The 25,006-nt window shown below is 51.4% G+C and overlaps 1 protein-coding gene across 2 annotated transcripts; it reads left to right on the top strand.

The window, feature by feature from the left end:
- The first annotated feature begins 961 nt into the window (after positions 1 to 961).
- On the top strand, positions 962 to 21,635 carry ST6GALNAC1 (ST6 N-acetylgalactosaminide alpha-2,6-sialyltransferase 1). Of its 2 annotated transcripts, XM_045983921.1 has the most exons (10): positions 962 to 1,080; positions 2,510 to 2,934; positions 17,304 to 17,934; positions 18,739 to 18,907; positions 19,075 to 19,246; positions 19,458 to 19,596; positions 19,848 to 19,948; positions 20,118 to 20,207; positions 20,303 to 20,402; positions 20,662 to 21,635. In XM_045983921.1, the coding sequence occupies exons 2-10, from the start codon at positions 2,804 to 2,806 to the stop codon at positions 20,851 to 20,853; spliced, it is 1,725 nt and encodes a 574-aa protein (XP_045839877.1). In that variant the 5' UTR covers positions 962 to 1,080; positions 2,510 to 2,803; the 3' UTR covers positions 20,854 to 21,635. The 2 variants fall into 2 exon arrangements, with proteins under 2 accessions (XP_045839877.1, XP_045839878.1); XM_045983922.1 differs by lacking the exons at positions 962 to 1,080; positions 2,510 to 2,934 and adding an exon at positions 15,071 to 15,093.
- Positions 21,636 to 25,006: the final 3,371 nt, after the last annotated feature.

Raw genomic sequence — 25,006 nt, 5'->3', positions numbered from 1 at the left:
GCAATCCTGGAGTGGCTCCAAGGTCCCTTCACTCTAGAAACACTGTGCGTGTTTATGTGGAAAAGGATGCATCGTCTAGGAGACAGCCTTCCAGCTTAGCTGATTCCAGCCTAACACGGCCTTTGAGCTATTTTACAATTCTGTAAATTGTAGGGAGTTGATAGCCGCAGATTCTGCTGTCCTCCCTGTGGAAAAACCAGTTTTGCCCAGCTTGCCGTTGATGGTCAGCCATCCCTGTTCTATGTTAATTTGTGCCTCCGGCCTTCTCTTTTGAATCAATTATTGCATCTACTAACTCTCATGAGTAGGAAAAAATCTTTAACACATTTTCATGCTTCCTATCCATATGCGAGTCGCGAGCTTCCCTTTTACCGAAAATCTTTTAATTTTTTTAAAGATTTTATTTATTTATTTGACAGAGAGAGAGAGAGCGCGCAAGCAGGGGGGAGCAGCAGGCAGAGGCAGAGGGAGAAGCAGGCTCCACGCTGAGCAGGGAGTCCAGTGAGGGGCTCGATCCCAGGACCCCGGGATCATGACCTGAGCCGGAGCCAGACGCCTCACCGACTGAGCCACCCAGGTGCCCTGAAAATGATCTTCTAACAACGTCTGCATGGGAGGTCTCGTGCCTCCCGGTGACAGGTGTATAAAGACTAAAGGCAAGAGCTTTAAAAAGGAGAGGAGAGTTGACCTTACTGAACGTGAAACAGTGGGACAGGGGAGATGGCTGGAAACCCATTCGGAGAGTCTGTTTCCCCTAGAACACGTGTCCCTCTGGATGTCCACGGCGCACAGGCATGCGCGGTAGCAGCACAGGCTGCTCCCTGATAACCAGGAAGCTAGAACCGTGGATGATCCGGCCCCCTTTCCGCCCCCCTCCCCGCAGGCCTTCCTCAGCTCCAAGCTCAACCCACCCCGGGGGTGCCGAGCCGCACAGACCGTGTTGCGCAGCACAGCTTGCAGCCGGCACCCCCGCTAGATCTTCACGCTCTGCAAATGAGAGAGAACATGGACCCCGAGAGCCTTCCCCAAAGCAGGAGGCCAGATGAAAGAGACACTCCTTGCCGTGGAACCGGGCTGGGGGTAAGAAAACGCCTTCCCCTTGGGCAGGTCATTTGCCTAGCATTGCAAACAGGAAGCAGGGCATAGGGTAATTGTTCATGGCAAGTTCACAGGGGAAATCGGGTCAGTTAAGGGTCACTTAAGGCAAAGAGTAATGATTTGATCCGAGTCTATTGAGAAGATGTTTATGGAGTCATTGGATCATCCTTTACAGGTTAGGTGTGTTCAGGTAGAGAGAGAGAGATTAAATTAGTACCGAGAGGGACTTTTCTCCTTGTTCCCAGCCCATCCCCTGGAAGAGTGCCCTGAGTTCCAGGGTACGTTCGGGACAAGGGAAAGCCATCGTGCGTCTGTATTACTCCCCGCCACTCAGAAGCACGTCTTGCCTTTTTCATCCTGCTTGGCGAAGGTGTTTTAAGCATTTATTGGTGCGTGTCCTGGGTGAAGGCCAAGGACGTTGGGTACAGAATGGGAAGCTGTGCATTCCTCCGAATATACCCGGTCATGTGTGAGCAACGAATCCGGTCCCTGCGACCTTCGGGGCTTATTACTCCAAGCTGCGTCTATCCCATTTCACCTCCTGGGAAACACCTGTGTGGTTTGGTATCGTGTGAGCCACGTTTAAAAAATTAACAACTCACCGTACTTCAGGGAGGGCTGCTTCTCTGCATCATCTTTTTTCTACCCCCACACGCGATCATTATTCCCCCAAGTTGCACAATTCCCCCTAAGCATTACGGCTTTTATTCCTCCTGTCAAAGTAAAGTTCATGATTTCTCTGGGTCATCTGGATGGGTCTCCAAGCTGAGGAGATCTGAGCCAGGGCGATTTCGCCCACAGTGGAATGGCACTGACAACCACACCCAGCACCTCGAGCAGCTGCAAAGGCACCACTGCAGAGGACGGCCCCCCAGAGCCTGGCTCTGAGCTCTCGCCTGCACGTCTGTGCTCAGGGCTGTCACGGTCAGGACAGCCAAAGGGACGCCAGCAAGGTTGAGCCGGATGACTGTAAATCGGTCCTTTGCATGGCTGCACATTGGGGTCACCTGGGGGACTAAAAAAAAAAAAAAAAAAAAATCCCTGCCAGAAAAACAGCTGGTACCGGAGATCCTGGCTTTGTTGGTTTCTATGCAACCTGGACACTGGGGCGTAGGAAAGTTTCCCGAGTGTTTCCTGTATGCATCCCAGGATTGAGAGCCGGGACTCTGGAATGCCTTGGAAATGAACTGTCCTCGTAGCTCTAGTCTCTGGTGGCACAATGTTCTTTGAGGGACTACTGCTAGAGGGCTCTCCAAGCTAAACAGATTCCCTGTGCTTTTCTCGTAAAGGTCATGTGGCACCCGGAGCCCATGCAAGGGTCTTCCAGACCGTGCAGCTGCCCAGGGTCCCCAGGGGTTTGGAACCTGATAAAAGTGAGGTTCCCTATAACACGTACATGTTTCTCATAAAGCTCTACATGCAGAAATTGGCTTCTGAGACCAAGAAAAGGAAAGCAAACTTGTTTGAACAAAAGGAGTTTCTTTTCCTTCAAGCCACGCCAGCCTATAAGCCCTTGCAAAGCAGGGACGGCAGCTCCTCCTTCCCCTGGCAGATGCTGATAGACTCAGTGTTTACCCGAGTGGCTCACTGTTAAGACAGGAGGTGAGCACTCCCTGACCAGGAGGCCTCAGCGCTCAAACCAGCTGCGGGCCCCATCAGAGCTCCAGGATATGCAGAACCTTCTGGCAGTGCCTGACCCAAAGCCATGAGGACGTGTCTGCCTCGAATCAATCGTCTGGACCATGCCGCCCAGTGGCTCTTGCTGTTGGCCGTGTTGGTGGTCTTCCTCTTCCTGCTGCCCTCCTTTATGAAGGAGCCCAACACAAAACCTTCCAGGTAAGGCTTTGACCCTTCCCAAACTCCTCATAATTTATTGGAAGCACGTTAAAGGACTCTAGCCCAGGGGAGCCCCGAGAGGCTGCTGTGTCCACACGGGGTGTCAGGAAGCAGGAATGTTGTCAAGATCCCCGGGCAAGGGAGATCCAAGGGGGCACGTAGGGAACACACAAGTGGCAGGGGTGGGGAAACCAAGGTGTCCGGATGCCTGGGGCCATGTCGAGGGGAAACGTGGGCAGGAGCTGGCCAGCGATGGGTTTGGGTCTCCGGAAGGCACAGATGGGAGACGACGTCCCCCTCTGGGATTGTGAGTAACAATAGGGGCTTTGGGGATCATTCTCATGGTCCACTCCTGCCATTCGCTGTGTCCTAAGGCAAAAGATTTACATCATGGTTACCCTTCACTTCCAAATCTCATGCTCCTTGAGGAACTGGTCAGAAAATTTGAGACCTCCCGCTTAGCTTACTTCTGGGCTCCAAGTTCATCCTTCAGAAGGACCTTGTAGATAATTTTTTTAGAACATCAACACATCTCCAGCAGCAGAAGACTGTTTTTTTTTTTTTTTCCAGACTAGTTTTTTTTTGGGGGGGGGTGACTTTATTTCACTGTTCTTAAAATTTGAAAGTAATACATGCTCTCATAATGTTTAGAAAAATCCAAGCAAGAAGTGAGGGTCTCCCATCCCACCCCCATGTCTACCCATCTTAAGGGCTGACCACACTTGCTTCTTTGGTGTACCCATAATTATGACATAATTGTAGGCAACACTTCTATTCAAAATGCCTTATGTACCATTAATTAATTCTGATGGTTATGAATTTACAGAGATACAGAGAGCGAACCACCCAAGGTCACCCCGCTAGGAAGTCACACGGCCAGGATTCAAACCCTGGTATTCTGCTTCCATGCCTGTGCTTTTTACCTTATGTTACACAAGCCCTTAGCACAGATGGATAAACGGATAGGTAGGTAGATAAGTGGATACATAGGCAGGTAGGTAGGTTTCACACCACACACACTGTTCCACCGGCTGGCTTTTTAAATCGACACTATGCCATGGACATCCTTCCATGCTGACGTGTACAAATCTACTCCCATCTTACTCACGGTGCATGGCAAGGATATGCGTTTACTCAACCAATCTCTATTGGCTGACCCTTGGGTTGACCCTATTGGTTGCCACTGGCTCTTCATGCACTTGCGTAGGTATTTGAGAAGGCAAATTTCTAAGAGTGGAATGGCCAAGGCAATGGGGACATTGGCAGCCAATGCCAACAGATGCCATCAGATCACCCTTTTTTTTTTTTTTTTAAGGATTTTATGTATTTATTTGACGGAGAGAGACACAGCGAGAGAGGGAACCCAAGCACGGGAAATGGGAGGGGGAGAACCGGAGTCTGATGTGGGACTCGATCCCAGGACCCTGGAACTATGACCTGAGCTGAAGGTAGACAGTTAACGACTGAGCCATCACCCAGGCGCCCCCAGATAACCCTTTGAGAAGATTAGAACAACAGGTGTGTGCGTTCACATGAGAGCTAGGCCTTCAAAAGCAAGGGAAGATCCTCGCTGTGGCGGACCCAGATTCTGGCCCCCCCTCCCTCCAGCTTCTCCACCTCCCCTACCCCTCGTGCCCTCCCCCTCCCCAAGCCTTGGGTCTTTGCTCTGACCTGGCGGGGTGGGGGAAAGAGCTCTGAACCGACAGGACACCTGGAGCTTTAAAATGGATGAGACTGAATTTGGGGCTTTCGGGTTTCTTTTTTATTTATTTATTTATTTTCAATCCTTGCTGTCACTTTTTTAGACTGAGTTTGTTGTTGTTGTTGTTTAAGATTTTATTTATTTATTTGACAGAGAAAGCAAGAGAGGGAACACAAGCAGGGGGAGCGAAGAGAGAGAAGCAGGCCCCCCGCTAAGCAGAGAGCCAGTCGCAGGACTCCATCCCAGGACCCTGGGATCATGACCAGGGCCGAAGGCAGATGCTTAACCACTGAGTGAGCCACTCAGGTGCCCCTAGACTGAGTTTTGATCATGAAACATGACTATAAAGTTATTGAACTGCCCAAGGCGTTAGACATGAGGGAGAAGGTAATCCACTGAGTCGTCTCAGTAAACTCTCTCCATAACTCAGCCACAAACCAAGTGACAGAGTGAGCACCTTGAGAGCAGAGGTCTCGGGAGGGAAGGAGGTGTGTCCGCTGGAAGCTTCCATAAGAAGATGGGTCTTGGGCCTCCGAGGCCCGTAGGGCTCAGATAAGGTGTGTGGGGAGAAAAGCACAAACAGGAAGGCAGGACTGCCTGGGTCCTCTTGGCTGAGCCGTGGAAACACACCTTGCATAAATGAGGGGCTCGCTCTCGCTCTCAGGAGCAGGGGAAGGGCATTCCAGAAGGGGGGGAGTGAGGGCAGACGCCAAGAGGCTTTTAGGCCGGGAGGCGACCTCCTGAAAACGGTATTGTGCAATGGCTAGTCTGTCCGAAGGGAACGAGATAGATTAGAAGGAGGAGTGAGTCACCACTTTGGGCTGACCCATAGTGGCCACCGAGGGATGGACTTCAGAAGCAGATTATCCTGCGGAGAAGGGAGGGACTGCGGCGGACAGGTGCCCGCACAGGTGGCTTTAGCCTTTGAAATACAAGGGGCGGGAGGGAAGGAAGAAGTGGAAAATCAGGACACGTTTTGACGAAGGAGAGGGGTGGGAGGGAGAGACAAGTGCGCAGTTAGAGTCGGGAGGTGGGGGTGGCGGGGGTGGGCGGGGGCGGGCAGGGGGAGCTGAGGCGCCTCTCCCCACGGTGCAGCCCGGAGAAAATAAAATCCGATAAAACGGAGTTGTAAAACACCAACCCAAATGTGGATCAGCGGTTTCTTTAGAAAAAAAAATTTTTTTATTTATTTGAGAGATTGAGTTTGACAGCAGGGAGGGGTCAGAGGGAGAAGCCGACTCCCTGCTGAGCGGGGAGCCCGATGCAGGACTCGGTCTGGGGACTCCAGGACCACGACCTGAGCCGAAGGCAGTCACTTAACCAACTGAGCCCCCCACCCCCTGTGGGTTTTGAAGGTCATTGTTACCAAGGTATTTGCTTATTTATGATACAGGAGTATGGAGGTGTCCCCACACCCTAACCTATGTTCAGAAGCTTTCTGTGGGTTATTTCCGGTCTTCACAGTTGTCGCCCAAGATTAGCATTTTTATTCTTTTACAAAAATGAAGGATGTGAAGGGGTTGTGAGTTCGAGCCCTGTGGTGTGTGTAGATGACGTAAAAAAAATACAGTCTTAAAAAAAAAAGTTAAGCCTAATTCCACGTAGCCCTGTGGTGAGTGTGGAGCTGAGGTAAAAAAAAAAAATACAATCTTAAAAAAAAAAAAAAAAAAAGTTAAGCCTAATTCCACCCAGCCAGGAAGTAGCAAGGTGGAGATTTGAACCCCAGGGGATCTGGACTCCAAAATCCATGCTCCCTCCCTTGGACATGTTGACTCTCCAGAGCCTCAAAGTCTAACGGAGCAGAGAGACGGAGACAGAACCAGAGACTGTGCAGGGGTGTTAGGAGTCCTGAGAAGTCCCCGCGGTTAAGTCACAGGCACTATGAGAGCAAACTGGAAAGAGTCATTTCAACCCCGGGGGCAGGGTATGGAGAACATCCTGGAGACGTGGTGTTTGTAGAGCCCTGAAGGTGGTGTGACATTTCAGCCTGCGGGAACCCGGGGGGGGGGGGGGCGGGGGGGGGCGAGGAAGCAGGGGCAGCAGCAGTGTAGACACGGGAACCGGCCGGGCGTGTGCAGGCATGAGAGCTTGGTGACTAATGAAACTCTTGATGCTAGAGGGCTTGGCATGCTAGGCATTGGTCTCCAACACCCATGATTAGCGACCACATATCAAGGCTTTGGGGTAAATATTGCTGTTAACAACACCCTCTTTTCTAGATAAGAGAGGTTAGGCAATTATCCAAGGTCACCTTGGTCAGTTAAGTTCAAACCCAGACCAGCTAGCTCCGGAGTCGGCGGGGCGAGCAGTCACTGCCCCTCCTCCCTCTGTCGCACCCATCATAACGCGTTGTCCTGAACCCAAAGTTTGTTTCCTGCCAGGCAGCGCATTTCCTATGGGTAGGGACTGGCTTATTTGTCTCTTTCCGCAGTATTTTGAGCAGGTCCCAGATACGGTGGTGTTTTTTTCAGTGCTTGTCGACCAAAGAGTAAAGGCAGGACCCTGGGTAATGTATCAACAGTTGAAACTTTATTCTCCAGCTGCAGAAAACTTTAGTGTAAGGGAGGGACTTGATGACATTTGTGTGTTTTCAAGACTCTGTTACCAGATTATAGGGGAGACAGTGTGGGGGAGGGGCGGTGGTCTCTGGGGGGCTGGGATCGAGGCTGTTGCGGTGGTTCACGGTAGGAGCCCTGGGCAGGGAGGGTCCGACGGAAGGACGTTAGGGAGAAAGGGCTGGGAATAAGTGGGGTTGGCTGGATTTGCCAACAAAGAGGATAGGACTGTATGATTTCCAACCGAGGTTATTGCACTGTCTTTCGGATCTTCTTCATTTGGTCCCAGTCTCCTAAGTGCTCCGGGATATGCTCAGACCATGTCTCTACCTGCTTAGGTTTCCTGGTCTGGAGTGAATTTGCCCTCGAAGGCTCTGTGCCTTGTGTTGGCTTTAGAGCTAACCCGGGAAGCGTGAGCTATAAAATCAGGACTATGGATTTTCTTTTTCTTTTCTTTTGGTCTAAGAAATGCAACTTTATTTTCTATAACCTCCCGATTTCTGATGGTGGACCCCCGTTCACTGAGCTTCCGGGAAACCTAATTTCAGCCATTCTTGTTCCTCTGCCCCCTTCCCAGGATGGCATGGAGGGCTCCAGGATACCAGATGTGGTACCAGAGCTTGGGGGGACGGGGGCGGGGGGCGGCGCTGATTCTTCGCCATTGTATTGCCTTCAAGACATCTATCGTCTCTGTCTCTTGGCTCTTCCATGTCCACCTGCTGCGGTGTGAGAATTTTCGGAAGGGGATCTGGGTGTGCACCCCCTAAGGGGCAACCAGCAAATTCTTGTGATTCTACAATCACTGGCTGATATCCTTTTCTGCTTACGTTTCTCTTCTGCTTTTTTGAGAATGAGCGCACATTGCTTTTATAAAAGGAAGAATAATTCAGCAAAGTTCATTTCTGAAGAAAGATTCGGGAACAAAAGACCCATCTAGGGCCCCCCCCCCGCCACAGTGAAGCGCCTTCCCCCCCCAGCAGAACCCCGTCCCTGGGTCGTGTCTACACTTTCTCCCCATGCGCGCATGACTAATGGCATCAGATCGCTAACATGGGGTCTCACTGTTCATGTTTATGTCTGTTCCCCTCTTAGAGCTGGACCTTCTTAAGATCAGTGACCCTGGCTGTCTCATATTAATCCTCAACAGATAGTTCTAAGTACCGGGGATCTAATCACCCACCAGTCACTGAGTATCTGTTTCCATTTTCAGATTTTCATAGAATTTTTTTTTTAAGATTTTATTTATTTATTTGACAGAGAGAGATCACAAGTAGGCAGAGAGGCAGGCAGAGAGAGAATGAGAGGGAAGCAGGCTCCCCATGGAGCAGAGAGCCCGATGCGGGACTCGATCCCAGGACCCTGAGATCATGACCTGAACCGAAGGCAGCGGCTTAAACCACTGAGCCACCCAGGCGCCCAGATTTTCATAGAATTTTTGATAAGATATCCCATTTAGCTTTCATGTTTTCCCCCTTTATTTATTTATTTTTTATTAAGCTGACATGCAGATGTTCCAGACAGTACTGAACACAGAGCGCTCCCCATGACTTCTCCTTCCTCTGGAATCCTGATTCCCAAGGCGCCTACTTCAATTTTCTGCCCTTTCTTCTGGTACCATCCTTTTTTTTTTTTTTAAGATTTTATTTATTGATTTTTTCAGAGAGAGAGAGAGCACAAGCAGGGAGCAGCAGGCAGAGGGAGAGGGAGATGCAGACTTTCCACTAAGCAGGGAGCCCGATGTGGGGCTCGATCCCAGGGCCCCGGGATCGTGACCTGAGCCAGAGGCAGACGCCTAACTGACTGAGCCACCCAGGCGCCCCGTACCATACTATTTCTAAGTCCATGCCTATCTGCCACCTCTTGACTTCTCAACTAAGTGGTTTAGTGCTGTGAATGAAATGTCATTTACCCATGGCCTTGACGCCTATCGTCCTTTTTGGCTTCAATCTCTGGATTGGGGACCCTGATGGTCACCGTCTGCCGTACATGTTAGCACCTGACTCATCTGTGTAACTTGGTATTTTTCCAAGTGGCTTTTATACACCGTGAAGTCCTCACAACGGTATTGTGAGACTGGTATGAAGAGTCCCATCTCAGGGGGGACGCCTGGGTGGCTCAGTCGGTGAAGCGTCTGCCTCCGGCTCAGGTCACGGTCCCAGGGTCCCGGGATCGAGCCCCGCATCAGGCTCCCTGCTCGGTGGGAAACCTGCTTCTCCCTCTCCCCCTGATTGTGTTTCCTCTCTCGCTGTGTCTCTCTCTGTCAAATAAATAAATAAAATCTTAAAAAAAAAAAAAAAGAGTCCCATCTGGGGGGTCACCTGGGTGGCTCAGTCATTAAGCATCTGCGTCCGGCTCAGGTCATGGTCCCGGAGGCCTGAGATGGAGCCCCCTGTTGGGCTCCCTGCTCAGCGGGGAGCCTGCTTCCTCCTCTGCCTGCTGCTCTCCCTGCTCGTGCTCTCATGCTTTCTCTCTCAAATAAATAAATAAAATCTTTTTAAAAAAGGTTCTCATCTAATGGATAAGAAAACAAGGTCTGTAAATGTTCCGTGACTTGCCCAAGGTCGCACAGCTGGCTGGTTAGTGGCCGGGCTGGAACTCAAGCAGGCTCCTTCCCGCCCCCGTGTGTGCCAAGTGCCAAGAAGTTAGCTTTGTGTCAGACTCAAGTTCAACACGTGAGAACAGCCAGAGTTCCAGAGGTTGAGTCTTGGGGCGCCCTCCTGCCTCCTCCCGGGGGACAGGCTGATCGCGCTGCCCTGTGGCCTCAGGGAGCCTGGTCCAGAAGTTACTAAAAGCCACCCCACTTGTGGGGTTTGGCAGTTTCTCAGGAAGAGCTTCCAGCCCCAATGGACGGCAGGGGTAGCTGCCCACTGGACCCCTTGCTTTTCTCCTTCCTCTCGGACGGAGGGCTGGGGAAGGGGAGGAATCTTACTTTCCCCCAAGGTCACTGTGTCAAACACGCTAGGATAAAAATGTCACCGGAACCTGGGCTTACCCCTGAAACAAAGTGTACTTGTAGGTGTGATTAGCCGCAAAAGAGCTGAGCCAGGTGCCCGATCCGGGTGATGGAAACTGACCCGGCTTTGAACAATCTAGGTTCGCCGGGAGTCTCCAGTCACTGGACCACAGGGTCTCGCCTCCTATCTGTGATTCTGGACCTCTATGTACCTGCCACTGTTTTGTTGAAAACATTTTCTTCCTGTTACCTTCGTCCCACCCACCACCACCCTGATCAAGGTCGTCCCTACTTTCCTTAACTCTCAAGGCTCACCCCAGGGGGTCGGGGAAGAGCTGTGTGTTATTCATGTATCATAGGGAGGGAGCATGTCCAAATTTTAAAGCAGCTTCCCATTTCCCCGGCCACAGTTACTTCAGTGAAAGGGATCTCAGGGCATGCTCTGGGCCCCTCTGTTGGGGGAGAGCTTTGGAAATTGGATCCAGTTCCTAAATCACTAGGAACAGTGGCTTAGATGTGTTTCCTCTTCTGTTCCCATTTTATATTGTTCCCCATTAGGATTTAATTGGCCAGAAGCTAAACAAATAAGAGAATTGGCTTTGATTTGAAAAAAGAACATTTGGAGTAACAACACAATACAGATTTCTGTATTTTTTCCCCAGCCTACAAAGAGAATTAAGGTTAATTAAGGCAAAGTACAATTTTAGGGGTGGAAGCAACTTGTGGACCCATCTAAAGTTTCAAAGTAGAATGTAAATCATGCAAACAATTTCGGGATTTCCTGGGGCTAGGATACTGCAGAGTTTGGAGTGGCATGGGGGGCAATGGAATGACTGGTTTCCATTTCATAGGACCAGAGCCCCTAAAGAGCTATGTGGACACCAAGGGAGTTTTGGCCGCTCCAGGCTGGGCTGACCATGAAGGCGCGTACTGGGGCTGAGAGCCGCCCATCAAGGAGGGGCCCCGGCTGGGGGTGAGGAAAGGCAGTGCTGGGGAGCCTAGAGTTTGTTCCCCTTTCAAGGAGAGGCACAATGGAAGCCAAGGATGGGGAACCAGATGTGTAACCCCGAAGAGGCAAGCATGCCCCAGGTAAAATGAGCGAGCGATGAGGAAAGCGGATTGTGGGGACTGCCGGGAGGGGGTCCAGGTCGTGAGGACGCGAGTGGAGGCATGAGTGTGACCAGCCACTCATCACAGAGCAGGTACACCTGCCTGGAGCCTCTTCTATCGTCTGTTCCACTGAACGTCAGAGCCCGGAATTATTTAGGAAATCGAAGGGGTTTTGGTTTTTGGATTTTATTGAAGAATAACAGATATACAATATTGTATATCCATTTTAGGTACACAACAATGAAGTGATATTTATATATACTATGAAATGCTCACAATCAGGCTAGTTTCCATATGTCACCATATGAAGTTGTGAGAATATTATGGATTATGTCCCCTTAGGCTTGTACTTTACATCCCCACGTCTGTCTTATTTTCTTACTGGGACACGGTACTTCCTAATCCCTCGGACCCATTTTGCCCGTCCTCCCCCACCATCTCTGTTCTGGCAACCACCATTCTACTCTCGGTAACTACGAGTCTGTTTCTGTTCTGTTTCGTTTTTATCTGTTTTTGAGATTCCACATATAAGTGAAATCCTACGGTGTTTGTCTTAGTCTGGCTCATTTCACTTAGTCTAATACCCTCTACGCCCATCCATGTTGCTGCAAATGGCAAGACCTCGTTCTTTCTTATGGCTGAGCAGCATTCCATTTTATATATATAAATGGGTATAATAATATATATACATATACATATATATTTCTCCATTCATCTGTCACTGGACCCTTGGGCTGTTTTCCATGTCTTGGCCATTGTAAATAATGCTGCAGCGAACACAGGGGTGTGCATGTCTTTCCAGATTAGTGTTTTCATTTTCTTCGGATAAATATCTAAAGATTTTATTTATTTATTTGACAGACAGAGATCACAAGCAGGCAGAGAGGCAGGCAGAGAGAGAGAAGGAAGCAGGCTCCCTGCTGAGCAGAGAGCCCGATGCGGGGCTCGATCCCAGAACCCTGAGACCATGATCTGAGCCGAAGGCAGAGGCTTAACCCATTGAGCCACCCAGGCGCCCCTCTTAGGATAAATATCTAGAAGTGGAATTGTGAGACCATCAAGGTCTTTTGAGCTTTTGTCTTTTCCTTGATAAAATAATCTTCTATTCCTACTGGTTTTATTAATGGCCTTGGATTCGGGGTGTTATTGGTCAGTTTCAGTTTGGACGACCTCTTCAGTGGTTGAGACACCTTCAACACTCCCTGTATTATTTCCAGTAGATACAATTGAGCACTGAACAACATGGTTTGAACCACGTGGGTCTGTTTATATATGAATTTTTTACAGTACAGTAGTGTACGTGTATCTCATCTTCCTTACAGTTTTCTGAGTGACGTTGTCCTTTCTCTAGCTGACTTTATTGTAAGAATATGTACATAATGGGGAGCCTGGGTAGCTCTGTTATTAAGCATCTGCCTTTGGCTTGGGTCATGATCCCAGGATCCTGGGATTGAGCCCCACGTCGGGTTCCCTTCTCAGCGGGAAGCCTGCTTCTCCCTCTCCCTCTGCTTGTGTTCCCTCTCTCGCTGTGTCTCTCTCTGTCAAATAAATAAATAAAATCTTTAAAAATATCTATGTACATAATACATATAACATACAAAATATGTGTTGACTGGTTTATGCTATTGGCAAGGATTCTGGCCAACACTGGGCTATTAGCAGTCAAGTTCTGGGGAGCCAAGAGTCATGTGCAGATTTTCGACAGTGTGCGGGTCAGTGTCCCTAAACCACACAGTATTCAAGGATCATCTGTGTCATAGTCATGGGAAAACTCTGCTCTCTTGCCCACAGTTTTTCATGGCTTCAAGTATAAATAAACTTGGAACCTTTTGCCCTTTCTTCCCTTCCAGGTCCCCCGTGGTGTTGGGTAATTCAGACTTAAGAGGGAAGAGGATGCCAGATAATTCATCTTTTGTATCCATTTCCTTTATTGCACAGAGCCAGGTAAACCCTGCTAATGATAAATTTATTTTTAAAGTGCAACATTTTATATTTTTACCTCCCAAATAGATCAGAATTTGATATTGAGTTGTTTCTTTGCTTGGATGAGATCCAAGCATGACTCACCTGTCCGTCTGAACCCTTCATAGACAACAGGCTCCCCCCTTCACCCCACCCTGGCCTTACTCATGCTGTTCAAACCCAGGATTGCCCAAGGTCTGGACAAGGCGAATGCAGGGCACCCACCACACAGACGGAAGGAATTTGAGCATTCAGTAAATACCATGCATGAGCATAAAGAAATGCCTACATAAACACCCACATTCCTAGCAATCATAGTCGTATTTAATTATAGGGAATTGAAATGAAACTTAATTACATAATTTTGTCAGTACCTGGGTCATTGCTGTGACTTCCTGTAAAATGTAAAGGAGTCTTCAGTAACCTACCAGGGACCTTGTGCCTTCTGCCTCTGGGAGGGACTGTAGAGAGGAGCTCAGGGTGCTCCGTCCCCAGGGCTGGCGTGGCCACGAGGCAGACAGCCAGCTCTCTGGGCCGTGTGTCTGAGATGTCTTGTGGAGAAGCCCACCCTGGTGCGCCATCTCCCCGATCACAGCCGTGCCGAGGTGTTTGCACTTTGGGAGGGAAACTTCTAGAGGCCTCTTGCGGTTTGAGGATGGGACATGCAGAGGGAGGTGATTCCGAGGTTCACGGGTGGGTAACAAGAGCTGTTTGCTCTCTGAGCTAACGCCTAGGCCTTTGTTGTGCCTCTAGCTTGAAGCTTCAGCTCCCTTGTGCCATTGAAGGGGAGAAGAGTGAGTTTTAAGGTCATCAAACTTCACAGCACCAACATAAGGTGGCCCAGATCCCTCAAGAATGTTCTGGATTGGGGCACCTGGGTGGCTCAGTCAATGAAGCGTCTGCCTTCGGCCCAGGTCGTGATCCCAGAGTCCTGGGAGTGAGACCCGCTTTGGGCTCCCTGCTCAACGGAAGTCTGCTTCTCCCTCTGTCTCCTGGTCCCCCTGCTTGTGCGCGTGCTCACTCTCTCTCTCTCTCTCTCTCTTTCTTAAATAAATAAATAAATAAATTTTTTAAATGAGTAGGATCAGGACTATCTCAGGGTTTCCACTCTGCGTGGATGGCATCCGTTCAGAATGGACACTTTAGCAATGTCTACCCAGTTCATGAGCCAACAACCATCTCTTTCTCTTGAGACTGTCCTCCTCCCCTGCACAGGGTGGAACCCAGGACCCGTGTCACTTGCCATGTGGTCAGGCGCAGGAAGGGACCCAAGTGGGCCAGAACCATAAAAATTAAGAACTGGGAGCAGAGTCATGAGTCCCGGGAGCAGGTGTTCCTGCTTCTGCGGGGGCGGCCGTCCTCCGCCGTTGCGCGCGGGTTGAGGAGTGGAGAGTGGAAAGCAGCCTAAGAGAGAGCCTCCAGGTTCCAGACCCTTCTAGAAGCTCAGCCACATGTTGTGCTTGGGCTCCTCAAGACGTTTTCTTTTCTTTTTTTTTTTTTTTAAGATTTTATTTATTTGACAGAGAGAGATCACAAGTAGGCAGAGAGGCAGGCAGAGAGAGAGGGAAGCAGGCTCCCTGTTGAGCAGAGAGCCCGACATGGGACTCGATCCCAGGATCCTGAGATCATGACCTGAGCCGAAGGCAGCGGCTTAACCCACTGAGCCACCCAGGCGCCCCAACGTTTTCTATCCTTATGATAAATGCCTCCCTCCATTTTTTTTCTTAGTTAAAAATGGAAAACAAGGAATAAAGGTTCAAGAGTCTCGAAGCCTATTAGTTTTTCCAGGCTGCTCCATGTCACCATCTGGCCCGGTGTCACCGCCTTGCTCTCCCCTCTGGGCCGGGATAACTCTCCACATCGCTTCTCTGAGCCAGGTAACAGAGGCAGAGGCGTTGGCTACATGAGGCCGGTTAAAAATGCCTGTGCTCCAAGGAGGAAGGACCCACGGCTAGCCTTTTCCCTAACAACCGCCCAGAGGAGTAAGGTCTTCTCTGTTTCAAGGTCAGGCCAGAGAGCGCCCTTCTTGCAAAACCAGAATGAATGTGCTTCCCTGAGTCCCAGAAAGCAGGAAATACGGTACCGCCATGAGGGCTGGCGGCGATGCGGGAGGGAGGCCCTAAATGAGGAAGGATTAACGGAGGTCATCGGCCTAGTGCACATAACACCAGGGCCTGCCCTGAATTTCTCTAGTGATGAACGTCTCCTCCATCTTCCACCTGGAATAACAATGCCTACAGTGTCCTCCGCAGGTGAAAGTCTGTGCCTTATTCAAGTCTGTGTTCCCGGGACCCACACAGCACGTTGCACCAGACATCTGTTGAATGAGACGTTCCACGTCTTACATGTTTCAGAGTCTATTCTATTCCGCTGGTTTAAATCCATTTCCTGGTGGGTCCCGAAAGCCTTCCGAAAGCTTCTATGTGATGATGTGGCTTATGGTGGCAGGCTTCGCGGGAAGGGCTGCTGGGGGTTATTGCTGCCACCTCCAAGTTTGCGATTTAGGGAGGAGTTTGACCTTGCCCTTGAATGAACACAATCCCCAGACACGCCCAGTTTGGCAGCGCAGGTTTCTAGTCCTCTCATTTGTCCCAGGAGATGGAGCTTTGGGTCTGGCTACCTCCCATGGCTCCTTCATGCTCGCCCATTCCCCAGCACGTGTCCGGGGGGACAACCTGACGTCTATCTGTGTGATGATCTGTCGTCCCCTTTGCATCCTGGGCTCCGTCAGGGGAAGGAAGATACCCCAGTAACTCATACACCTCCATACATAGGAGGCGCTCAATAAATATGTGCCGCATAAAAGAACAAATTAGTGGCCACGGAGTTGGGAGGTGGGAATTCAAAGCTACAACCAGAGAAGGAGGAGACCAGACTCAGCAGTCCCCCACCTTGCATGGGACAAACCACAAGTGACTAGGAGCAGAGCACCAAGGCAGTGCTGAGAAGCCGGGAACTGGTTTGGCTGAGCACGTATTTTGTGCCAGAGGCTAAACCCATGTTAATGCTCACAGAGACTTCTTGCAGAAGCAAAAGGCAGCAACCCATTTTACAGATACAAAAACCCAGGGACAGGTGGGTTAAGATTTCTTCCAGCCACACCAGCTAAGACATGGAAAGTTCTAGGGATTCTCACTCAGGTTTTTCTGGCTACACAATTCATGTTCTCTCTCCTTCTCTTTCTGTGGTCTCAGTAAGTCTGAGATATAAGGCTGGGAAGAATGGTAGAAGCAGACAAAGGAGAGTTACTTGGGACAAGAGGGGTCACGGTGAGCCAGGGAGGCCAAGGATGTCAGGGAAAGGAGCAGGAGTTAAGGACACCTGGAAATCCACAAGGGTGATGGCTATGGGTCCCTAAAAAGGATGGTTCTTTTTCCCACGGTTCCCAGGAACCCCCGAAAACCTGTGTAGCACAGGGAACCCACCTTGAAGTCCAGCTGGGGAAACCCGCCCAGTGGAGGACCCACGCTTTCCTCAGCAGAACACCTGATGCTGATTTGCATAAATGAAGGGGTACTTTCAGCGCCTCAGGCAAAAGGGGGAAATGAAGAGAAAAGAAATCTAATCCTTGGAGCCAAAAACCGGGGGTGCCAGAAGCCAGACCAGGCGCCCTGCACCAGTCTTTTGCCACTGCTAGGAGAAAGCCTGGCCGGGCGGAATTCAGCTCCTGCGCCCCCAGACCCTAGTCCCAGTCCCTGTCTCCCACCTGAAATGCTCTAGAAGCTTCTCCTGGACAAGAAGACGAATGATAAAGTCCAAACTCCTCAGTCTGACTTACAAGGCAGATACTAATCGAGTTCTGCCTACCTGTTTGGGACCGTGCCCTGCCCAGGCGGAGCCCCTTCCCTTGTGCCCACCGAGTTCACTTGCTCCCCAGGGCGAGCCCACCACGGTCTCTAGGGGTCAGAGGTAAGTTTCTAGACCCATCACCAACGGGTGCAGCTTCATCTGGGGGTACGGACGGTGACACTCCTTGCCTTCGTGTCTTATGGAAACGGGTTTGAAGTCTACCCAAGGTGCCAGCAAAAATACTGACAACCCATGGATACGATCCTTGGCCTTCATCCAGATTTCCGTCTGTCCCTAGGGTTCAGCACATGCTGGACAAGAAGAGGTCTCCAGGGTTGTTCCACAAGGCTGCATGGCAGGTCACCACCGCAGGAGGAAGGACAATGGCCCCGGGGGCACGGTCAGCGCAGGAGAACGGCACAGAGGCCCCCCTGGCCCAGGCCACAGCCCACCCCACCCAGAAGGACACCAGAGCAGAGGCCAGTGAGAAGGACACCATGCAGGACACGCTGCCTCCGAAGACACAGGACAGGGCAGTGGCCTCTGACAGGGCAGAGACACTGTCGCTGAGGAGTCAGGACCCCAGGACCATCAAAGTCAGGCAGGACCAGAACAAGGAACCCACAGCCACCAGGACAGAGCCCCCAAAGCCTCAGGGCAAAGCGCAGACCACAGCAAGGACACCCAGGCCAAAAAGTCAGACCAAGGTGTTGACCATGCCAGGAGCAGGGTCCAGGGGGAGGACAGTGAAAGGAGTGACCACAGTGGTTGTCCCCCACCGGGAGACAGCCCGGGCCACGCCACCCTCCACTCCCTTCTGGAACCGCACCACAGAGAGAAGGCTAAGTCTACGGGCCACCAACTTCAAGTCTGAGCCCCAGTGGGATTTTGAGGAACAATATAGCTTTGACACGGGGGCCCTACAGTCGGTGAGTCTGGCCACGGCCTCTCTGCTCTGAAGCCCCCTGCAGACAGCCCCACCACCTCCCTGACCTCCCAGGCTCTGCCCTCAGGCTCTGCCTTATCCCCCCTGCCCCCAGTGCCCTACCCTACCCTGCTTTGACCCCCACCTTCTTTCCTTAAGTGGTCGAAGTGGGCGGGGAAGACAGGTCCCAGATCCTAGCCTAGGCAACGAGCGAAGGGGTGACGGAGAGGAGCCCTGCCCGGGAGCCCCCCAGAAGGTCTGGAAGGTCACTGAGCAGGGGGAGAGACTTCTACCTGCTCTGGGGCCCTCCTCGGGCAGGGGAAGGGGCAAGGGTTGAGAGGGGGCAAGGAGGGGCAGGACTAACAGCTGAGGACCCCCCAGCCTGATGCCGACCCTGATTGGTGGGAATGCCTTGGCTTCGCCCACCTTCCCTCTCTTGCATCCCTAAGAAAAGCAGCCTGGGCCCACGGCCTCGGGAGGGAAACCTTCAGAATATGTGTGTTTGCACAAAGACCTGCCGCCAGGCCCCGGCCAGCGCTCCAGGCTCTCCCACAGCCCCGTCCCCCTCCCACCCACCAGGGTGCATCCCCTACAGCCCCAAGAAGGGCCCGTTCTCTGGGACTGTCGGGGCTCCAGCAGCCAGGACGAGGGCGAGGAGGGTCAGTAGGCCCTCGGAAGATGACTGGAGAGGCAGCCCAGATGGCGCCTTCCAGACGTTGAGGCCCGCTTTCTGCCCCTACCCCCAGCCCAGCCCCTGGCCATGGCCTTCCTGGGCCTTTCCCTGCCTGACCCACCCTCCTGCATGTAGAGCTGCCCCGACTCGGTGAAGGTCAAGGCCTCCAAGTCACCCTGGCTCAGGAAGCTCTTTCTGGCCAACCTCACCCTCTTCCTGGACTCCAGCCGCTTCAACCCGAGAGAGTGGGAGCGCCTGGAGCACTTCCCGCCGCCCTTTGGCTTCATGGAGCTCAACCGCTCCCGTGAGTCTGCGCCCACCGGCCCCCGTGGAACCTGAGCCTCTGAGCCTCTGGCTCTGGTCCGGCCTCTTCCCTGGGGGGACCCCCCACCTGGCGCTGGGAGAGATGGTGGGCCGCCCCCCGCCCCGTCCCCCCCCCCAGGGCTCTGAGCGTCCCCCCCCACCTTGCAGTGGTGCAGAAGGTGGTGACGGGCTTCCCTCCGGTGCCCCAGCAGCAGCTGCTCCTGGCCGCCCTGCCCCCCGGGAGCTCCCAGTGCATCACCTGCGCCGTGGTGGGCAACGGGGGCATCCTGAACAACTCCCACGTGGGCCAGGAGATAGACAGCCACGATTACGTGTTCCGGTAAACGGCCCCACCCCAAGCGCCCCATCCGGACTGCGAGATCCAGGGGGGTGTTCTGTGCCCCGATCCAGAAGGTGGGAGGCCTGGGCTGTCCAGAGAGTTTCCCTTTATACCTGCTGCCTCCCCATCTCTCCTCGCCTTCCCCACCCGCCTCACGCCTTTCCCTCGTGCACTCACGGGGCCTGTCCTGTGTGGCTCTGTCTTCCCGTAGACTGAGTGGAGCCATCACTAAGGGCTATGAACAGGATGTGGGTACCCGGACGTCCTTCTACGGCTTCACCGCCTTCTCCATAACGCAGTCCCTGCTTGCCTTGGGCGGTCGGGGTTTCCTGCACGTGCCTCTGGGGAAGGTGAGCAAAGAGGACGGGCCTGGCCACACACAGAATCTGAATGGGGAGCATGAGCGGAGAAAGGGAGCCCCCATCCCGTGTCCGGAGTCTGGCTGGCGCAGGCTCTGTTCATCCGAGGGGCGCGGGCAGGGAGGATGGGCAGACAGGCCTGCGGAGAGCAAGCGGGCAGGCTGGTACTGGAACCAGGAGCCCCCCAGCCCGGGGTCCTGAAGGCAGGACTTCCGGAGCCAGACGCTGTCCTTGGTGCTCAGGATGTCCGCTACCTGCACTTCCTGGAGGGCACCCGAGACTACGAGTGGCTGGAAGCGCTGCTTCTGAATCAGACGCTGGTGAAGAGCCTTCTGTGGTTCAGGTACCCACCGCCCCTCCCTGCCCCCCGGCCGAGCTGCGTCCTGGGCAGGCTGTGAAGGGCTGGGCCGGTGGGGACCACCTTAGCGATCACCCGAGAGGGGCCCCCCTGCCATGCCCCTGGCCCTGACTCCGCCGCGTTGGGGAGGTGAACCACCCACCGCCACCCACAGGCGCCGGCCCCAGGAGGCTTTCCGGGAAAGCTTGCGGATGGACAGGTACCTGCTGATGCACCCAGACTTGATGCGCTACATGAAGAACAGGTGAGAGCAGAGCGGCCGGCGTGTGTGGAAGGCACCGGGTGCCTCGCATCCCTGCGCCTCCTGACGGCTGGGAGGGGGGCTGGGCTATTTCTCAGGTTTCTGAGGTCGAAGACCCTGGACACTACACACTGGAGAATCTACCGTCCCACCACGGGAGCCCTCCTGCTGCTCACGGCCCTTCAGCTCTGTGACCAGGTGAGGCTCTACGGCAGGAGCAGCTGGAGAAGCAGCTGGGGGGGGGTGTCCCTGGACTGGTCCTGCGGGGGAACCACAGCTGGGGTGGGGGAGGGGTGTGAGTGTGCATGCACACACGTGTGCAAGTGTACACCAGGGAGCCTGCGCCCGGCCCCCTATGTCAAAGGGCTTCCCAGCCCCCCCAATAACACGTAGCCCATGAGCACAAGCCTGGGAGGGAGTGACCTCTGACCTCATTTCTCCTCCAACCTTCATGCAGGTGAGCGCCTATGGCTTCATCACCGAGGGCCACGAGCGCTTTTCTGACCACTACTATGACAAGTCCTGGAAACAAACCGTCTTTTACATCAACCATGACTTCCCGTTAGAGAGAACGCTCTGGAAGCGGCTGCATGATGAAGGTATCATCCGGCTGTACCAGCGGCCCGTAATTTCCAAACCGAAGATGTGACTGGGGCCTGGGCCGCTGCGGTCTCGTGGGCCGTTCCAAGGCACGGGCAAGGTGGGAGCCTTGAGCCGCTAACCACCGTTCTCCGGGAGCTCAGGCCAGCCTCCTGGCCCCTCCCGACCCTGTTCCCCTGGGGAGCTCTGGCACGGAGCGGGAGACACGTTCAAGATGGCAAATGACCAATTGAGGCCTTGGAGACCTTGGAACATGGATGCTCAAAGGAGGGAGGACTCCCGTCTTGAGACCGAAGAATTTGAACTCAATGGAATGATGACGGCCCAGTACTGCCCACTGAATCTCACCCTTCACCGTCCAAAAGCTACCCGACACCAGCAGGGAAAAGCCCCAACCTAGGAGACGAGACATGGAGATTTGGTTTCGAATTCCAAATCTTGTACTTAGCATCTGTGAAATCTTGAAGGCCTTACTTAATTTCACCAGGGATTGTCTACAGGACCCTTCCTCCTGGGGCTTATCTGATTCTAGAAGGATCTGCACCTTTCCTTGTCTTTGAGCTTTTTGACAACTCTCTGGGTTGCAGACAACGGATAGTAATAAAAATAATTTTTGCCTGTGAAGATGCAAATAAATCTTGTACAGTCAAGAGGCAAGTGATGACTCCCCTGGGGGCAGTGACCTGTTCTGTACAAACGAGCAAATTCATGTTCGTGTTCCTGACTGCCTGTGTGTCTGTCTGTACTCGAGGTTCTCCTTTGAACCAGTTTATGCGTCTTACTGGTTCCTTCATTAGTTAACCAGTTAATAAAATCCTTGACATGCGTTCATTTCATATTTGTATGAGAGTTACCATTCTAACCTTGAAAAATATCTTCTATCATGTCCTGAGGCCACGGTCTTATAATCCGTAGCACGATTTTGGGGGTACCCATTCCACAATGACTTAAAAATTACTCTCTGTAAAAACCTGAGGCAACAAGCACCCAGTTTCCTCCCCTTCATTCTCCATCCTCCCACCCACCTGCACTTCCTCAGACCTCATGCTGAGAACCTGGAAGAAGCCAAAGTTTTTTCCGCTCATCTTATCCCCTCAAGCTCTAGCTACAGAATTTGGACTCTGAAGCCCAGAAGAACTAAAGATCCCAAACTGAATAAAGGCCCCTGATGAAGGGGATGGAGGGCATGGAAGGAAAAAAAAAAAAAGAAAGAAAGAAAAGTAAGCTGTCTTGTAGACTTCATGCTCAAGGATCAAAAGCTAATTTAATACAGATAGGACAGGATTTGCTTTGTTCAGAAAGGCTGCAGTACCAGCTCTGGGCAGCAGGTGGCAATATCTTCCACACCCCCTCCACCCCACTCCACCCCACCACCTCTCTCCGCCCCGTTTCTGGAATGCTCAGCTTCTCTTTTTCACGTTTTCCCAGCTGTTCTTACATGTTTATCCCTCCGTGTGAATTTTAGTATCTGTTTAGGATCTAGGGGGAAAAAATTTTGGTATTTTAATTGGAATTGCATTCGATTTCTACATTTCCCCGGGAAGAATGAATGGATGTATTACATTGAGTCCTCTTTTCCGAGAGCAAGAGATGGTTCTCCACTTCTCCAAATTTGTGTCTTTCAGTGTTTTAGTATTTCCTCATACAGATTTCAAACATTCCTTGTTGAATGCACTGCTCAGTATTTTATCTTTTTGTTGCTGTTCTAAGTGGATTTTCTTTTACATTAAATCCTCTCCCTGCTGACTGTTGGTGGAGGGTGTGGTGTGTTATCCTATCATCGGCATCTAGATCATGTTCTAATTCTTTATGCCTCTGATGATCGCTTTTCTGCATCTTTTGACTGGGACATCCGGAGTGAGCTAACACAACAGTTGACTTCACTTTGGATCCAAATAAATGAGGCTCAACCTTTATGTTTGGGTAGCCTGAATTTAAATCTGAGGAGGTTCGTTCAGAGGTCGTCTGCTGATAGCCTATGATACAGTACGCTATATGGTGTTGATAGAGTTAGGCAGCAGTGACGTGGGAAACAAAGACAAAAGAAAAATTAAGTTTCCTTACGACTTACAGCCCACCGACAAATCCTTGAAACAGACTGACTTTCCTTTAGGAACGCCGCTGCCTCGATGTTAATACTTTGCTAAGGGTAAAGGCAATCTTAGCCCAACTCCCAGGAACCTGTAAGTCTACTTTAACTTATAAAAATAACTTTGGGAGGCGCCTGGGTGGCTCAGTGGGTTAAGCCTCTGCCTTCGGCTCAGGTTATGAACTCAGGGTCCTGGGATTGAGCCCCGCGTCGGGCTCTCTGCTCGGCGGGGAGCCTGCTTCCCCCTCTCTCTCTGCCTGCCTACTTGTGATCTCTCTGTCTCTGTCAAATAAATGAATAGATAAATCTTTTAAAAAAATAATAACTTTGGGAACTTCCTTTATCTCTACCCCACAAGATGCGTGTTGGTAATCATCCCCCAAGCATATGACCCACTGATAAACATCTGAGGAGTCTCATGACTGAGTTTTTACTAAACACTAATAAATGACGTTTTGTCTTTTTTTTTTTAAGATTTTATTTATTTGACAAAGAGAGATCACAAGTAGGCAGAGAGGCAGGCAGAGAGAGAAGGGGAAGCAGGCTCTCTGCCAAGCAGAGAGCCTGACATGGGGCTTGATCCCAGGACCCTGAGATCATGACCTGAGCTGAAGGCAGTGGCTCAATCCACTGAGCCACCCAGGCTCCCCTCTTTTTTTTTTTTTAAGACTTTATTTATTTATTTGACAGACAGAGATCACAAGCAGGCAGAGAGGCAGGTGGGGGGGGGGAGCAGGCTCTCTGCTCAGGGGCTCGATCCCAGGACCCTGGGATCACGACCTGAGCCGAAGGCAGAGGCTTTAACCCACTGAGCTACCCAGGCGCCCCATAAATGACCTTTTCTTAAAATTAGCCAAGCCCCTCAGGATCCTGGAAACCTTGTTGTCAAAATACCTGGGAGTCTTATGCTGTGCCTCACCCCCTCCCAACTTGAAAGTTTATAATGGGCTGCTCCTCGTGACCCCGGTGCAGCCCTTCCTGCCCACGGGTCCTGTCTCCCTGCTTTAATAAAAACCACCTTCTTGCACCAGAGACGTCTCAGGAATTCTTTCTTGGCCACTGGCTTTGAACCCTAAAGTCTCTCTTACATCAGTAGGATATAAAATTAACACAGAAATCAACAGCCTCTTGACCAAAAAATCCTCTCTTCAGGAATTTACCCTGAAGCTTTATCTCCAACAATACAAAAATAAATAGGCACAAGGCTGTTCCCTGCAGCGTTGTTCCAAACTGCAAACTGTTGGGAACTGCTGCGCTACTTCAACATAAGAGACGTAAACGTGCAGAATGGTCCAGCCCCACGAGAGAGGACTGAAGATCTCTGTGAACCGACATGGTGTGGTTGTTACAGTTTATTGTTAATTGTTTTCAAAAAGTAAAGACAAGCGGGGCGCCTGGGCGGCTCAGTCAGTTAAGCATCTGACTCTTGTTTTCTGCTCAGGTTGTGATCTCAGGGTCATGAGATGAGCCCCACACGGGGCTCTGTGCTCAGAGTGGGGTCTGCTCGCCCCTCTCCCTCTGCTCCTCACTCTGTTCACTCTATCAAAAACAAATAAACAGTCTCTTTTTTTTAAAGTAAAGAGAAAAGAGTATAGCATTTATACATTTTACATAGGAAAGAAGAAATCAACTATACATGTACCTGCTTATTTTTGTAAAAAGGAAACACGAGGAAAAGATACCAGAAACCAGTGAGACTGGTTACCTAAGTGGGGTGTTGGGAAGGAAAATTTTTTCTTTACCCTTTAACAGTTCTTCTGGCTGGTCTAAGAATGAAATTGACGTGACACAGAGAATAGGCGAAAATCTAATTTAATTTCATATGTACAGGAACCCCACATACATGAGAGGTTCAAAGACAGAAAGGTAAAATGAGGTGTATATGCCCTTGATGTAATTTCGGAGACGTGTTGTTGGGTTCTGGAGTCAACAGTCAAGGAAGAATTTTTGGGACATCTTTGGTGCAAAAAAGGTGATTTTATTGAAGTACAAGAACAGGACCCATGGGCAGACAGAGCTGCCGCACTGGGGTTGTGAGGGATGGCTGACTACACACCTGTGAGCTGAGGGACGTAAGGGAAAAAGGATGCTTCCAAAAAGACTTTCATCTGTG

This window comes from Meles meles, chromosome 18 (genome assembly GCF_922984935.1).
Source record: "Meles meles chromosome 18, mMelMel3.1 paternal haplotype, whole genome shotgun sequence".
Lineage (NCBI taxonomy): Eukaryota > Metazoa > Chordata > Mammalia > Carnivora > Mustelidae > Meles > Meles meles.
This window is presented reverse-complemented; position numbering and strand designations above follow the sequence as displayed.